Below are 17,800 nucleotides of genomic sequence, written 5' to 3' on the forward strand. Positions count from 1 at the left end.
AATTTGCTTGTCTGTATTCCTGGGTACCAAATAATAAAACATGTTTTGAATCTACTTTTAAATCTAGCACTTTCAGCTGGGTTAGCAGCAGAAATAGGGGGTTTATTCAATACTAATAAAGGAATTAGATAGTTTTATGCCAGGACATTTTCTTAATTCTTTTTCTCCTTGCTGCTTTAGTGATCTTCCTCCTGACATCAACAGATTTGAAATAACTCTTAGCAATAAAACGAAGAAAAGCAAAGATCCTGATATCTGTAAGTTGACACAGAAATTTCTAAAGTGAAAAAGCATGTTTTATATACTTTGGAAATTCATAATGAAGTATAGTCTAAAATGGAAATTAAAAAGGTGTGTAAGCAGTGTAACTTGAGATAGCTTCTTTTTATACTTCTACAAGTATTGATTGCTGTATCTAAAAAAGAAAGAGACCAAAAAGGCTAAATTGTATATACTGTAAACTTAAGCCCTTAGGATTAAAGTAGGATCTGCTCACCCTCCCTCCACAACGTATAGGAGGAAAAAGAAAACAGTAACAGTGGTCATCTTTCTGTGGTGCTTCCTTATCCCTTCTTCCTACTTTTTAAGTTTCTCCTACTTTCCTATACTTTGCATGTAAATGAAAAAAAGCACTCTGTTAAATTTTTTTCTTTAAACTAGATTACACTGCTCACTTCTGGTAGTCAGTACTGGTTCTCAGCAGTACAACTTTTCCCAGTATGTTTCTGAAACAGGTGGCAATGGGATTTAGCAATTCACACCAGAGTGAATTAGGTTAATCCTTAAATACCTTCTTAAAAATCAGGCTTAGGGGGAAAAAAAAGTGATATGTGTTAACAGAATCAAAGCCTGAATTTTTCACTATAAATATATTTATTCTGTAATTTCTGTACTACTATTAAAATGCTTAACATTTTTAGTGGTCCCCCATTATTTTTAAGATAAAAATCTAACCCCCTAGCAATGATACAGAAGAAAGGCTCTTTCCTGATCCACTCCTCCCCACTCTTACTTTCACTGTGGAATCTTTTGTATATCCTTCTCTCCAGCTACACCAGCTTTCTTATAGCTCTTAAATTGTCCATGGATTTTTAAAACCATCCACCATACCTTCTGTTCAGACTGCACACACACTCTTCTTTTCTGTTTCTACTTAGCTACACTTCCAGATCCTGTTACAAGTCAGCTTAAGGGGGTACCTGTTTGGAATGGATGTTTAACCTCCACAGAATGAATTAGACATTATTTCTCTGTACTTCATTAGCATACACCACTTTACAGCGCTTAGCATGGGGTATCATAATTGATTTCTTGCCTCCTTGGCTAGACTGTTACCTCCATGCAAGTCAGAGACTGTATCTTTATCATGTCTGTATGCTACATCCCTGCCTATCAGAGAGTCTGGCACATAGTAGGCATTCAGTAAATGAATGAAGTAATAAGCATTTAGTATTAAATTTATGATCTTACTGAAAAATCCTTTAATAAAAAGCATTTAACACTATAGATAAGATAGAACATTAGGAAAATTTGTGTGACTAATTACAGTGTCATCTTTTTAGACAGTAATCATTTGATATTTTTCTGTCACAGTATTTATGCGCTGCCAGTTGAGCCGGCTGCAGAAAGGGCATGCCACAGATGAATGGTTTTTGCTCAGCTCCCATATACCATTGAAAGGTATTGAGCCAGGATCCCTGCGCGTCCGAGCACGATATTCTATGGAAAAAATCATGCCAGAAGAAGAGTACAGCGAATTTAAAGAGGTATTAAAGTTACTTACCAGTCCAATTATTTTTAAAGGCATTAAGAAAAATAATTAACTTTTTTTCCCCCCAGCATCCCTACTGGAGTGTAATTGCTCCACAATGCTGTGTTAGTCTCTACCGTACAACAAAGTGAATCAGCCACACGCACACATATATCCCCATATCTCCTCCCTCTTGCGTCTCCCTCCCTCCCATCCTCCCTATCCCACCCCTCTAGGTGGTCACAAAGCACCGAGCTGATCTCCCTGTGCTATGTGCTGCTTCCCACCATACCCATTGAGTTAAATATAGTAATTTCATAGTTTAGTGGCACAGTGACAGGCAGAGAAGGTTGAAAAGCCTTGCAACAGTATGACATTGCTTTGAAGAGACTATAAATATGTAGGTTACAAACTCATTGTTTTTAATAAATTTGTTCAGTAGAACATATTCCTAAATGTATACATACAGAAGAACGTATTTCCTGTTAATGTTACTGAGAATGCTTAATGCTGTGTACTTTCAACAATCTTTCTTGATGTCATTTTTAGCTTATACTGCAAAAGGAGCTTCACGTAGTCTATGCTTTATCACATGTATGTGGACAGGACCGAACACTACTGGCTAGCATCCTACTGAGGATTTTTCTTCATGAAAGGCTTGAATCGTTGTTGTTATGTACACTAAATGACAGAGAAATAAGCATGGAAGGTACAGTATGGATGTGTTACGTGATACTTTTAAAAACTGGTTAATGATTAGATTTTATATATCAAGTATATATGTACTCTATCTTAGAACATATTAAATAGTTAAATCATTTTACAAAGTTACTTAGTTTTTCATTCATTAAAAATTACAGTTGGAATGTCATGTCTGATTCTTAGGCTGGCTAATATGGGGGGGGGTATTATCTCTAATACAACTTTCTGTCATGGCAAATTAGAAGCCGTAAGAAAGTGACTTCCGTGTCCAGATCAATAGCTCATACTGCTTGGTTATTAAGAATAGTTTGGTATGCTTACCATGTTCTCTTGTTTGTTTTTTGCTTATAAATTCATTGCACAGAAGTTGGGTGTTAGCTGCATTTTATTTCTGCCTTCTATAGGTAGGTAGTTTCCAGGCAATTTAGCTGGACCCACAGTAGTTTGTAACAGCTTATAAATATGTCAGCGTAACCCATTTCAAACCAGCCCTTTGACTCAATAACAGTACTTGCTTCTAGGTTCCCCAAATAAACTGTAAAATCTAAAACTATTTCCTTCTGATCATAGAAAATATAAAAATATATAGATTTGTCAGGAAAGATAAAGTGGTGGTACATATTTTACACTGAGATTGTCTTTTCTGGCAATATTTGTGTTTTTTTTAGGATTTTATTAAAAGTCATGAATAGCCATATTTTAGGCAAATAAGTTAATTTATACGGGGGTTTTAAGTGACATTCTTGTTTGTAAATTAACTCAGATTTTTTAAAGCGCGGGCTCAGTGGACAGCAAAGGTGGATTCTGGTCCTAGTTTTGTCACTATTTGGCTCTTTAGTCTTAGATAAGTCATATAACCATCCAGAACCTTTGTTCATATAATATGGCAGTGTTAATTCTTTCTCCTGTTTATGATCTAATGAAGTGAAGGAATAGAAAGTCTTTTGAAGAGTTAAGTTTATAGGAATATAGGATGTCATTATAATCAATATTAAATGCTACATGCAAATAAACATAAAGAGCTATAATTATTTGAGGAAAAAATGAATTCATTTATTTTCCAATTTGATTCACATTAGTACAGTCCTTTACAGATAATTTTTTAATATATATATATTTATGTAGATGAAGCCACTACCCTATTTCGAGCTACAACACTTGCGAGTACCTTGATGGAGCAGTATATGAAAGCCACTGCTACACAATTTGTTCATCACGCTTTGAAAGACTGTATCTTAAAGATAATGGAAAGCAAGCAGTCTTGCGAGGTGAGTATTGCAGCAAAGAGCATATTTTAATAGGTAATGCTTTATAGCTAACTGCACTTCAAGGCAAATATATTAGCTGTCTGAAACTGTTCATCAGAACAGTTATACCTTTTGTAATACGTTTAGAAAAATGTTATGCAAAACAGACTTTTCAAAAAGATGTACTTTATTTGGAGATTAAAAACCTCGAATTGCACCAGAAATACATGAAAGTACTCCTGCTGTACTAATGATAAAAGTGTATGCTACTTTCAGAAAGTGTGCAAACATAAATTGAAGTTATTGTTAGAGATTTCTGTTGTGTAAGTTCTATGTGACACTTGCTAATAACATCTAGGTTTCTCCTCAAAGGTTTTTTTGAAGTGGGGGTGGTGGTGGGAGGGTCAGAGGTACAAGATAACCCCCTCAAAAGCAAATAAAAACATCCTTTTAGATTATTGAGGCTTCAGTGTAAACTCATAACAAACCATTAAGAAAAGGAGTAGAATCTCATGTATATGGCTATTCCATCATTTTATTTTGAAGGCAGAGCAACTATAGAAGGAGGATATTAAATATATCTTTTATGTCTGATACAAAATAAAGGAACTGCTTTTGATAATGTATACTGGGAACACTCAAAATGTTAATTCTGCACCAAGTTGTCAATTTTTACTAATTAACTTAAGAGGAAGAAATGGATAATTTAGTGTTGGAAACCTGGAGTTAACACCATAGTTGGTCTAATAAGTGTAAAGGATACAGAAATGCAGCAAGTCTGCAGAAAGTCTCTGGACGTTAAATCCAGGCTAGGGAATTTAGATTCCTATAGATAAATTCTCTCCATTAATTCTAGATAAGAATTCTTAGATTTTAGAAGTTACTGGAAAGTTTTTAGAAGGGTTCATGATGCTGCCTCTGAGGCATTTGGTATTTTATTAGTCATTTAGAAGTCTTATCTCATTCAGAAAAACCTTTCTATTTTAATCAGCTTTTTTCCTCAAATAAATAGATTTAAGATAGGTTTTATAATAATATACGGTGATCTTTCTTTCCAATTAAATACTTCTGGTATATTTGTGCATGTGGCCACTGAAGCTGGGATTTTTTTGTCTTCTGGTTGGGAATATTATATTTAAAATAAAGGCTAATACAGTTTTATGTGCCTGTAAAAATCTGTGGTAAAATGTGGTAAATGAATAAAAGAAAACTTCATTAATGGTATTTAACCCAAAGCAACTGAAAACTGTTGAATAATCATTGCTCTTCAGTTGCGTAGATGGGAATTAATGGTAACAAGTCCATTAGGAGTTCCACAGAGCAAACCCTAGTTAGCCCCACACCACCACCAAAAGACTAATACAGTTTGAAAAATGGAAAAATAGAGAACCTTGAAAAAACTGCTTGATTACCTTGATTCATTTGCATTTATCATTGCCAAGATGCATTTATATTGATTTATTCCTTCTCTTAGTTAAGTCCATCAAAGTTAGAAAAAAATGAAGATGTGAACACTAATTTAGCACACCTATTGAACATACTTTCAGAGCTTGTGGAGAAAATATTCATGGCTTCAGAAATACTTCCACCGTAAGTGGTGAAATTTTAATTTGACAAGAAATTGTATATTTGCATTTTAAAAAATTTGTATTTCTAAAACATGTGTAAGCTTTTCCACTGTCCTGATGTTATTATACTCTGAAGAAGTTAGGGTTTTTAATCTTTACACGATGAATTGTGTTTAAGGAAACAGAGTGACTTGAAGAAACCAAAGTGAAATATTTGCATTAAAATAAAACAAATACAGGCCAGTATGTCTGGTTTATATAGTAACTTGGGGAAAGAATAGAAGCTTATCTCAGGTTTGAGGAGGTCATAAAAGACACGTATCTCTCCAGTATGTAGTTGAACATCTTGCTCAAAATGTACACGAGATAATTACTCGGTGTCTGCTTAGCGGCTTCCGGTGTTAGCTCGCTTATTCAGGTAGAAGTTAACTTACATTAAAATCTGTCTCCCTGGAACCTGTACTCATTAGTTCCTCTATATCTGCATTCCAGTACTTTTTCATACTTTTCTTTAATACAGAAGTAATCTAAAAATGGTAGGATTTCTTCCAAAGTAAATGTAAAGAACTGGTTAAATGAATTGATGATGCAAACTTTTTAAAGTTTTCCTTATCCTTTGCTAAATATCACTACTTGTAACAGAGAACTTCTTTTGGGAAAATGGCCAGTTGCATTTAAAAATGTCATGGATTTCGTAAATTAAGCTTTAGGCTGCAGTGAGATCAGTATTTTCAAGTGCTTTCTGTATTAAGATGGTTGTGTTATTTTGGCAGGACACTGAGGTATATTTATGGGTGTTTACAGAAATCTGTTCAGTACAAGTGGCCTACAAATACCACCATGAGAACAAGAGTTGTTAGGTAAGACTTACTGTTTTGTTAAATCATATAGCCTGCACTGAGAGTCAAATGGATAATTGTGAAAATGTGGAGACTAACAGTATACAGTATACAATTTCAAGACCTTTTTTCTTTGACTTTTATGTCAGAGTCCTGTTGAATATTTTCTGAATTCAGATAGCTCCTAAACTTTAACTTACTTTGTGTTTTTGTTTTGAAGTTACTATGAGATACTTAGCTAGCAAGCTACCTTTTTGCATTTTCTAAAAACCTCAACATTCACTGATGGGAGGAGAGAAAGACTGGTTGATTTGTGCTGAGAACGAAAAGCAATAATTGTACAATTTAGATATTAATTAATTGGTTTGTTAACAGTTTGTGACTCAGGGCTAATCTCCAACCAGAGTCTACTTAGTTTTGAAGCTGTTACAGTGTGTTCATTGTGCAGTAATTAGGAGGAATTGCTTTGTCAAGTCATAGCATTTTGTAGCTTATATAGGACTTTGTTGTCATTTCCGTAACTTTTCCAATGAGGAAGCAGATCTGTAGAGATTAAATTGTTTGCTTAAGGTTATACAGAAAGTTAGTGGCTAAGGCAGAACTAAAGGCAAAACATCTAAGACCCAATCTAATATCCTTAACACTCCTGTATGCTTTTGTTAAGCACACCCCAACCCATTCAAGACAGGAGGAAATTAGTGCAAAAGCATCAGAGAATTCAGGGGTCTAATAATAAAATTTATCATATAGAATATATGCTGCCCATCATGTTATACACTATTAAAAAAAAATTGGGCAACTACTGAAGGCACCAATATCATATAATTAGTTTTGAAAATGTGTGTTAATCCTGCCCCCAACCTAAATCTTGTAAAGAGCCTTCTACTCTTTTTACAGATAAAATCTCTCTTGGTTAGTAATGATATGACATAAATGTTTAAGAATTGTAGATTTGTATTTCTTGGCTTTAGTAGTGATTGAGAGGAATAGACATGTATTACAAGCATATAATGTTGCAGCACAGTTGTGTGTGATGTAAATGAAAACTTTTGTAAGTTTCAAACAAGTATATTTGTTAAGCAAATAGCTGGAAATTCTGCTATGTGGATTATCTGATACTACAGGGTCTTCTAAGGGGCATTTATGGCCAAGGTGGTGATTTCTATCCCTAGTTAAGCTTTTAAATATATGTGTAGATACCTAGTATCCCTCTTAAATTTAAAATCACCTCTAAAAATTCCCAGAAAGTGGATTTGCACACTGAAATTCTTTTATGGTTCGGTGTTGCTAGGCTATATTTCAGATCCAAAGACAAAGATATCAAAATGTTTTCAAGCAAAATTTGTGCAAGATTCTTCATAAATTACCTGCTATAAAGAAATCTAAAGACTTAATAATTGTATATTAAGAATAAATGCTATCTGAGAAGCAACACATTAATTTTTCTAAGACTCCCCAAAATTAGCAAGCAACATCATTGGGAGGTAAATGCTGAGAAGTTGGGTTATTCACTCTGATAGAGAACAGAGACTGTGTCAATTATTTTAATCTCTAAAAGGAATTTTATCAACTTGGAAATAATGCTTGTCTTTACAAGGGCAGGTGCGAGGTCAATTATTAGTGTGGATTCCTCTTAAGAGGAAATTAGAGAAATATTATCTACACAAAAACATAAACTCTACCAGTAACCGAAGAAGGGAGCAGACTAGGAATAGCTATATACACTTGTAGTTTTACTTTGTACTTTGTTCCCAGAGTAAGATTAGCAGGTAAAATCATATATGACAACTGTTATTAAGCCATGTGTTTTTATACTAATTTTTGGTTTTGCTATTAATATTTTGTAATTTGAGAACTTTTTTTTTAACTTTAGAAAGCTTGATGTCCTTTTCTTCATTGCCTTAAAAGCTTTTCAACATTGTTTGTATACATTTTCATTTATCAAGAAGTCACTTTTTCCCTAGTACAATGGATTAATTTTTATGTAACTCAACAAAATCAGTATAACCAACTTCATTTATAACAGACTTTACTGAGCTGTTCTGTTTAAAGAAAGAAAGAGAAGTTAGAGAATGTTTTAGGACCTTACAGGACTATGTGTCTATTAAAAGGGTTTATTTGTACTCCTACAGTATTTCAGAAATTCTTAGTGTTCCTAAGGACACACCTTCCTCAAAGTAAGTATAAAATGCACTACTAGCTTGGAATAAGTAAATAGTAGCCAAAACAGTAAATGTTACAGATACAACTTAAATCTTCCCAAAGTAAATCTAAAAATCTAAATTTGAGAAAAGTGAATAATGTTTAAGCAGCAAATATATGTTCTTAAAGTAAGATACTTTAGCTTATTATTTTCATAAAGTTGCATATTTGGTCTTCCCTACATTAGTTCAAAGTTCATGGTTCTACTAACAGTTTTGTATATATATATTATTTTAATGTAACACATATTGTAGTTTTCTAAAAAAACAAAATTTCCCTCCCATTCAGTGGTTTTGTTTTTCTTCGACTTATCTGTCCTGCCATCCTGAACCCACGGATGTTTAATATCATCTCAGGTAATCAGCTTTTGATAAATTTTGAAATTTAAAAAAGTTTCATACTCTTTAGTAAGGTTACTCATTTTTCCTTTTAAATCTTTTTTTTTTTTAATCCAATTATAAGACTTGGTATAAAACATTCCAAAGCACCCCTTTCTTCTTCCTTTTGGTACTTTACCTTTTCTTTCCATTTTGTTTCTTAACCTTTCTTTCCATCTAATATTTGAAGCCTGAGATGGCATGATTAGACACAAATCATTTTTTTCCCATCCCTACCTATGTCTCAGACTCTTATGATGATGATTTTTTCCAGCCTGCAACATAGGCTTTTTCAAGTTGGGAAAAAGAGCTTCCTGTGTGCTTTTAACCCATGCTAGACCCTGTCACTACCATTGCAAGTTGGATTTTAAAATTATAGCTGCAGTTGCAATAGTACTCTGTGAATACTTATAAAGAAAGTAGCCCTTTGAGATTTCCCAGTAGAGATTTCTTGTCACCACCTATATAATGTTAATTGGCATTTAAACTCCAACAAACCAGATTCAGTTTTGCTTATTACCCAAATGCCCATTATGGATTGACTTTCAGATGTTGTAGACTTTTCAAATAAAGGATAAGAATGATATTTGTGACTACAAATGTAATCATGAGCCATCATTAGCAGAAGGAATCTGAAGTATTTTTGTCTTGATAATTTGAAGCTCAAAATTTTTTAAAATTTTTTGGAGTATCTTACCTTTATAGCTATCATATCTCTGTAGTTATCTCCAATTGCTACTAAAATGGTTAAATCTATGGGTCTACGAAGAATTAAGGGTTTAGAATTCTTTTGGAGAGATTTATTTATCTGAATGTTAGACTCTGAACCACTAGGCAATATTATTCATAGTTTAGCAACTTCAGATAAAAAGAATACAGTCTAAAATCAGGCAGCCAGATAGACTATCTATAGGTTTTTACTGTTAAATAATTATGTTTCAGAGCTTAAAATTAATAGAGACAAATATTTTTCATTTACATCCTATTATCTATATAGGGCAGTGCTTCCTGATTAACCTTTAAAATATTTTTTAAAAATTAATAAATTGCATGTTTTTCTCCTCAAAATAAAGCAGAGATTCCAGACTTTGTTATTGAGCTTTAAAGTGAATTATTTGAGTCAGTGGAGGCTGGAAGCAAGGAATTGCTCATATTGCAAATTGCTAACCTTGGATGGGTTGAAATTAGCTTTGTGAATTGTCCTGTAGGGTATGTGGAGTAACAAGTCTTTTTAGCAATAAGATAAAGCTTTGAAGTATTTTGAAATACCCTGTAGTACCCTTTTCACAAACTAAAAGCACTGATAAGTATATTCAGTTTTTCCCCCTTTAAATCAAGCTCTTTTGAATTATACAGGTCATACTTTTTCCAAAAAACATTGAGTTCTGAATGGAAGAATATTAATATTTTTAACAGTAAAGAAATATTAAAATGCTAAATTTATAATGGTTTACTTGGAAGTACCTTTGGAGTTGGTGTCATTAGCTGTGCCCAATTCTCTTATAGATTCCCCATCTCCTATTGCTGCAAGAACACTGATATTAGTGGCTAAGTCTGTGCAGAACTTAGCAAATCTTGTGGAATTTGGAGCTAAGGTAAAAACATTTTGATACTTTAAAATGTCATTTATGAATGAAACTTTGACACGATAAAACCGTGAAATATGGCATAAGTAAATTTTCAACAGTGGATATTTCATAAAGATAATTTATGATTTTGTTGATATGTTCATATTTTTAGATGCTTTTAGATTTTACTTTTTAATAGTGGAATTTTAAAGACCACCATTTTCGCTAGTAGTATAGAAAGGTATTTTTTCAGTATAATTTCCAGTATAATCAGATTCTTTCACTTTTAAATATAAAAATCAATGAGCATATTTCTAAATGCACCCCGATCAATTTTATTATGTATTGCATAATAAACATTCTCTGTAAATATTAAAATTCGGATGAGTTTTTAAAACACCCATATGTGATCCCACTATCTAAAGATAATGACTGTTAATGTTCTGGTACGGATAATACTATGTCATCTGCTTTTGTTAATATTAACAGATAACAAGTATCCTTATATGTACTTCCTTTCAAACTTGTCCAGTTATTTCTTTAAATGAACTTTGGAGTAAAAGTACTAAGTAAGAAGACATTTTGCTCCCCACAGCCTTTCCAAAACTCAACTAGTATTACTTTTTTATTTTTGACAATCTGATAAGCATGTTACTTTTTGTATCATTATTTCATTACTCTTAGAACTGTATGACTTTTCATGTCTGTTTCTTTGGAATCGTCTATTGAGGTCCTTATCTCATCTTACTGATTTTAAGAGAGTGTGTATTAATACTAACCCTTCCCCGTTTTACAACATAGCATATTTTCGAATCGGTTTAAGATTTTAGAATGAAGCAGTTTATAGTATGACTCAGCTTTTGAATTCATCTGAACCCTGAGGCAGGTTATGAGTACCAATTTTTTATTGCAGTCCCTACCACACTATATTTTAATTCCCTATATTCTCTGCTAGGTTCTAATAACCTCTGGGTACTTGGCAAATATTGACAGTTTCTCACTAATTATTTTTGAATGACCTACATATAAGAAATTGTGTTTGCTAGGCTATGTGTGCTTTTTTTCATCCAGAATTTGTTTGTTTATTAAAGTACTCCATACTCCTATTCCTCAGAATAGCTGCTTGCTTATATTAGAAGGAAAAATATGGTCATTGTATAATTACGTCAATTCTTATGAATAATGTGCTGCTACTGTTAATTTGATTTATAAGAATTTTTGCTACATGTATGGTTTTTGTTATGGACCAGATAATGTTTCTGATGCATATATAGTAAGCTTTTTATTTTTATATTTTTAGGAGCCTTACATGGAAGGTGTCAATCCATTCATCAAAAGTAACAAACATCGTATGATCATGTTTTTAGATGAACTTGGGGTATGCATATAATTTTTCAAGTACTTTGACATCTATACTTAATATAGCTGAGTATAACTCATTGAAGCAACAACCTTTAGAAAGCTTTTCTATCCAGAGCTTAAAACAAAACAAAACAAAAAAGCTGCATATTTTTGTCTACCTTCTTAAACAAATTACTTCATTTGATATAATTATAACAATTTATTCTTACACTGAATGATTTACACCAAGAATAGAGGACTGTGGCTTTTGAACTGCCTGTGTCAATTTTTAGTTTGTCCCACCTCACCACTATGACATTCTGTTGCTGCTTTAGCTACTTTAACTTTGCTGCTACTGTGTGGAATTTGAAACAAGATGGATAACCCATAGTTCTGGCCAGTTTAATAAGTAAATGGACTGGAGAATGTATGTTCCTGTGGCTTTTCTAAGAATAAAATACATGGATTTGGTGTTAAACTTCATTCAGTGAGACTACATATGCCTTACTTAGGCATTTATAAATAAGTTGTGATTATAAAATTAAGAATGGGATTTTAAAAATAATTTTTAAGACCCTGGATTTCTTAGTAAAGTTAAATTTTCTTGTTATAGATTTTCAGATACTGCATCAATTAAAAACTAAATAAATTTATTAGCAATTCAGTTCATATATATAGAAACCAGAAAAGAGATGTGAATTTAGCCAGGTGTATGGCACTAGGGAATGCTAGGGTAGGAGAATGTTCTGCTTTAATACAGTCAGATTCACTTAAAAGCACAAGTAAACAACCACCACACCACTGTACAGTCAAACCAGTCAGGACAGCCTGTGGGCCCCTAGTTTGCAGCTTCAGGTATAAGAAATTTATAGTGTTGGTCCATATTGATAATGAAATTGAGAAATAAAGGAGCAGATGCTAAATGGCCATCATGTTCCTATATGTGAACTCCTGGGAAGTTTTGAAGCATGTAAATATTTCCGATTACCAAAAAAATATAGTTGGTCCATGATGAAATTTTTTTTTTTTTTTTTACTATAGTGATGTTTAAGGAGCTGTATGAAACTGTCCAATATTTAAGGCTAGCTAGTTTATCTCAAGACACATTTCTAGGTGTAGATTCAAGATTAGGATTCCATTTACTTTCCATAATCACATGTCTACAGTCCAGCTTTCTCTATCACTTTCCTAGTTATGCCACACAATCTAGCCTTTCAGATTGCTTAGAATTCCAATATTATAATACTCTTCCAGTCTCCTCATACTCTTCCATTGCTTTACACCTATATAAGTCAAATAAGACTCACTTCAAACGTCTCCTTCAGGCAGGCTTTGCTGAGCCCTAAACCTGAACTAAATAATACCTTTTGTTCTGCTTCCTAAGTATCCTGCATATCCTTTGATATATATAACTCTGTGATCAGTTTACATCTAGTCTGTGTCTTCTCTACTAGGTTGTAAACTCTTTAAAGGCAAATGTGGTTGTCTTTCATCGCATCTCTAGAAGCATCCCATCTCTAGAAGCCTTCATTCACTGAAAAAAAATGAATTATATTCTAATTATTTTTTTTAGACCATAGAAAACTGAGTGTTTGCAGTTTTTAGGAGTGTATAGCAAATATTGTCACCATTAGGGAGAGGAATAGATTTGTTTAAAACCACTGGTAATCTAAACTCGCGTTAAATTTTATTCCAGTGCTCAAAATAAAATCAATACTTAGTTACTATAAAGTTGGTAGTACTGTATTGGCACTAATTTACTTTATGAACCTTATCTAAAGATACCATAATTAACACATCATTTCTACACATTAGCAAGTGTTTTGGGCAGAGTCCACAGATAATTATAGGCCTGAAAGGTTCTCATCAATGCTTTTGTAATGTAGCTCTTATTTATATATGCTGATCAATTTGGACAAACTATAGTAGTTTAATAATGAAACTCAGTCTGAAGGAGTGGAGGAATTTTAAGTTTAGGTTGCATTAATCCAGATTGGCAGTTAATGCTTGCATTATTTACGTTCCAGTTTAAAAAAATAATATTGCACAGTATTCTGCCGTGTGGTTGAAGAAAATGAAACTTGGTTTTGTGTGAATACTGAGGTCACAAAATCTATCAAGTTGAATTTTAAGAACATTTTAAGAGAATATTATGTGTTAAATTTTATCTACTGTACCAGTTAGGGTCTTTTCAGAAGAGATTATAAAGAGTTGTATTTCTAAATGCAGTTTTATGATTCCCTTAAAGAATGTACCTGAACTTCCGGACACTACAGAGCATTCTAGAACTGACCTTTCCCGTGATTTAGCAGCATTGCATGAGATTTGTGTGGCCCATTCAGATGAACTGCGAACGCTCAGTAATGAGCGTGGTGCACAGCAGGTAGGTTTTTGCCAACCTTTTTTAACAATGATGTTCCTCACACTTAAGCAGAATGTCAACATAGGATTCTTTGGGAGGTGATAAATAGCTGAATTAGTCTTATTATATTGTTTTTGAGAATCTGAATCATAATCCACAAAGATCTCAGCAAACAGGAATAATGAGCCCAGACTAAGATTACATATTTTTCATACTGCAAAATGTCAAATCTTGCTTTTAAGTTAATGTGAACTCTACTGAAAAGTGGTGTTCATGCACTTCAGTGGCATGTATGAAAATGGTAAGTGAGCTACTGATGTCAGTAGTGATGTGGCTTTTTCTGTCTCTTCTGTCATACACATGGTGCCTGGCCAAGTACTTTTCAAACTGTCAAACACACGAGAATTATTCAGGAAGATTGGTAAATATTTTAAGCTCCAGATCCAGAGATTGTTTAGTGTGGCCTTAGAAGAGCTTATCAAAAACGGCAGTTTCTAAGAACCGTCACCACAGTGGCCAACCATTTGGCAAGGACCTTATAGAAGAGATTAACACATTGAGAGTGGTGATTCTGAGTTCTCAATCTGAGATTCTAAAATTCTCAAGGTTTTTCGAGTTTAGATAACAGCATGGATCATTTAGGTTCCAGTCACTTGAGAAACTTATGCAGAATATGTGCCATGGACCCCCTTATATGCCCTTGGCATGTACAATGCCTTCTTGCCACACTGACTTGCTTTAAGGATTAAAAAAAAATCTTATTGGAGAATTATTAGGCTGTAACCTGACTGCCCTCATGTGCTCCTATAGGGCTTAAGATGTGTCATTTATAATGATAAATCTTTCTTCTGTAAGGTGTTCTATTCTAGAGAGTGTTCTGGCCTAAGTAGGTATGAAATGCCAAACGCAAACGAGTTTCTGTTTAGTGTACAAAAATTCTCTTCTATTTCAACCAAAATAATATGACCTAGTCAAGGGCTGAATGATACATACTTACAATTTTATGTTTTTGAGTAGAATGGTAATAATATTTTATTTATTCCTTTGCATTTATATGGCTTTTTTCAAATCCAGGTTCCCATCCCTGAGATTTGATCAAGCTTTCATTTATTTACTAATTATTTTCATACTGTTTTTCCTTGTCTAGCACGTACTGAAAAAGCTTCTGGCTATAACAGAGCTGCTTCAGCAAAAACAAAACCAGTATACAAAAACTAATGATGTCAGGTAGCAGCCTTCGCCGCAGTGTTCTGCATGGATTCAGCATGCCCAACATGGTAATTCACATCAGTATAATGTCTCCTTTGCTCTTGCCAAAAAATAGCACACCTTCCCACATTCCAGTGATGTGTGAACTATGCAAACAAAACTCGAGATTCTGCTGGTGAGTAACTGCGCCAGCAGCTTTGTAAGCTATCTGTGCAGGATATTTGCACTTTTTCCACATATGGAATCTTTACCAACCTCTGAGCCTTGGTGTACAGATCACCTTTCACACAATGCTATGACTGTATCTTGAACTTGGAAAATATATTTTCAATACATTCAATTGCCAAAGTTTTGCTGTCTCTTGGAAACAGAACTATGAAAGAAAGCATTCTCTGTTGACAATTGAGTATAACTGGATTGCAGACTGCTCTTACTGTTACTTCTTCCTGAATTAGGAATATGACCGTTTGACTGTTCAATGACTTTATTTGTATTTACAGTTTCCAGAGTTTACCATTACAATAGGAACAATCTTTGCTGTATACTTTTTTAAAATAACTGCTATTTCTCTTTGCTGGAACTGTTGAAAGAAAATATATAGAATGGATCTATTGCTCATCAGCTTTATTTTTTAAACATACCACTTATTTTGTTCGAATTGTCAAAGACTGTATTTAGATCTCATAATGCTTTTTTGTTAAATGTTTACAACAGTAAATAGTTTGAATTCAATAAATATTATTGGTCACTGTGTACTGATCAACGCATGTTACCCATTCAACTGTTTTATAGATTACCGATTTCTTTTATATATGTTTAAAAACCCTAGAATGCTTTCATTGAAAGTATTCATTAATTCCAAGTTGATTTTTTAAATTATGCAAACAATTTCATCAGCCACTGAACAGCTATCCATCTTTGCCCTTCTGACTACTTGTTGTATCTGCTGGATATTTAGTTTGACTGTATAGTTTTATTTGCTTCTGTATGTGTATTTTTGTGAAGTATTCACAAGGGTTAAGTTAAAATAAAACCAAGGGATATCATAAATATCTGATTACTTCTGTCTAAATATAGCTAAACATTTAATCTCATTATTTTCTTCCTCCTTTTAGGGGCAGTTCAAATTTAGTACCAGAGCAAGGCCCAGGGAGATGAAACTTGAGATGTTTTTCTGGCTGATGGTCTCTTTTGAAGGATTCCATTATGTATTTGTTAACGATTCTTTCCCTCCCATAACTGTGCAGGGTAGGGACGGCATACAAGGCGAGCCAGACAGGGATGTACTGGGTAAAGCATTTCCCCACTAAAAAAAAAATTTTCTAAAGGCCTAGGTTCTAAGAGCAACACTTTAATGCTTAAAATACAGGAAGAAACAAAGTGTTAAAACTATACTATGCAGAAATTTTGTGAACCCTCAGTAAGCTGCAAGTATTAAATGCTGTTATTTATATAGAGGTAGCTAGCCCTGAAGTAGCTGCGATCACAGTTGAACAGTGATAGCAAAACACAAACAAACACACCAGGTGCTTTTTCTTGATGTCAACCCAATTCCATATTTTCCCCTCTGCTTTTCAGTTAGACAATAGTATGCCATTTGGTCTCCTTCCAGGATAGACTAAAAGGGATATGGACATCTCCGAAAACATTTCAGCAATATGCAAAAAGGTCTAGATTCTAGTGCTCAGCAATTTGTTCTCTCCCACTACTCACATCTCAGTTTTAACCATGCTGACCTGCCATTTCTCAATCTGAACTGCTTCTCCTGCCTTTTATTTCTAAAAAAACCCCACAAACCTAAAGACACTCTGCTTTTTAAAATTTTAATGACATGCTTATTATCTCTTAAGCTGGAATAGGAAACTTGTCATTTACCTTTGTAGGCCTTGGAGTAACTTTTAGCTGGTCAATGATGAAATGAAACCTCTAAACATTTTTTTTAAAGGGGCTGGGTAGGAAAATTTTCAGAGATTGCTCTGACGCCAAACTTTAGTGACCTAAAAAAGAAACAAGATAAATTCGGACCACTGCTTCACCGGGACTGCAGTGAAGGACTGTCAATTTCGGCTTCTTCCCCTCCACTTTTATAAAATCACACGTCGTGAATTTTATTCCTCAGTGAGAAGGAAATTAAAACAATGCACACCTAAAATATAAAGCATTATTAAAGGATATACATAAATACTACCTTCAAATACTGAAATGTAATTAAATGGTACCTACACTTTATGGAAAAGTACATCCTGGGATGCACTGAGGAGAAGTTTGCATCTGTAAAACTCAGATTTAGGGCAGTTGAGTTTCCCAGAATTCCTTCAACCCCATTTTCCAGAAACAATCTGACAGACCTTCATAATTTGGTTCCAACTCTAGGAACTGAGTAAGATCACAGTTAAATAACTGAATAAATGCTATAGTAGTCAACATTCCTTAGCACTTTTAAAACTGACTAGTAACTAAGTTTTGTTTTTTGTGGTGCCTTTTCAGAAAAAGGTAAGTTTGCTTAATGACATCTTGTATAAACAATATAGGCAAATAAATTACAGCTTTAATTTGGCTACCACAGAAAGACTGATTTAAAGACTGATTTGATATTAGTCATGGTGGGGCAAGAATACCCAAACCAGGTGCTATT

At 33.6% G+C, this 17,800-nt stretch overlaps 1 protein-coding gene across 1 annotated transcript in view; it reads left to right on the top strand.

Moving 5' to 3' along the window:
• RASA1 (RAS p21 protein activator 1) overlaps positions 1-17,755 on the top strand; it is a 109,542-nt gene extending 91,787 nt beyond the window's left edge. Inside the window, exons 15-25 of the mRNA XM_082650661.1 lie at positions 181-257; positions 1,594-1,766; positions 2,300-2,459; positions 3,578-3,720; positions 5,174-5,289; positions 6,041-6,127; positions 8,597-8,664; positions 10,192-10,280; positions 11,554-11,631; positions 13,843-13,977; positions 15,104-17,755. Coding sequence (XP_082506787.1) covers positions 181-257; positions 1,594-1,766; positions 2,300-2,459; positions 3,578-3,720; positions 5,174-5,289; positions 6,041-6,127; positions 8,597-8,664; positions 10,192-10,280; positions 11,554-11,631; positions 13,843-13,977; positions 15,104-15,187 — 1,210 coding nt within the window. The 3' untranslated portion in view covers positions 15,188-17,755. The remainder of the gene's footprint in view (positions 1-180; positions 258-1,593; positions 1,767-2,299; positions 2,460-3,577; positions 3,721-5,173; positions 5,290-6,040; positions 6,128-8,596; positions 8,665-10,191; positions 10,281-11,553; positions 11,632-13,842; positions 13,978-15,103) is intronic.
• Positions 17,756-17,800: the final 45 nt, after the last annotated feature.

This window comes from Grampus griseus, assembly GCF_964374135.1.
Source record: "Grampus griseus genome assembly, chromosome: 3".
NCBI classification, from domain to species: domain Eukaryota; kingdom Metazoa; phylum Chordata; class Mammalia; order Artiodactyla; family Delphinidae; genus Grampus; species Grampus griseus.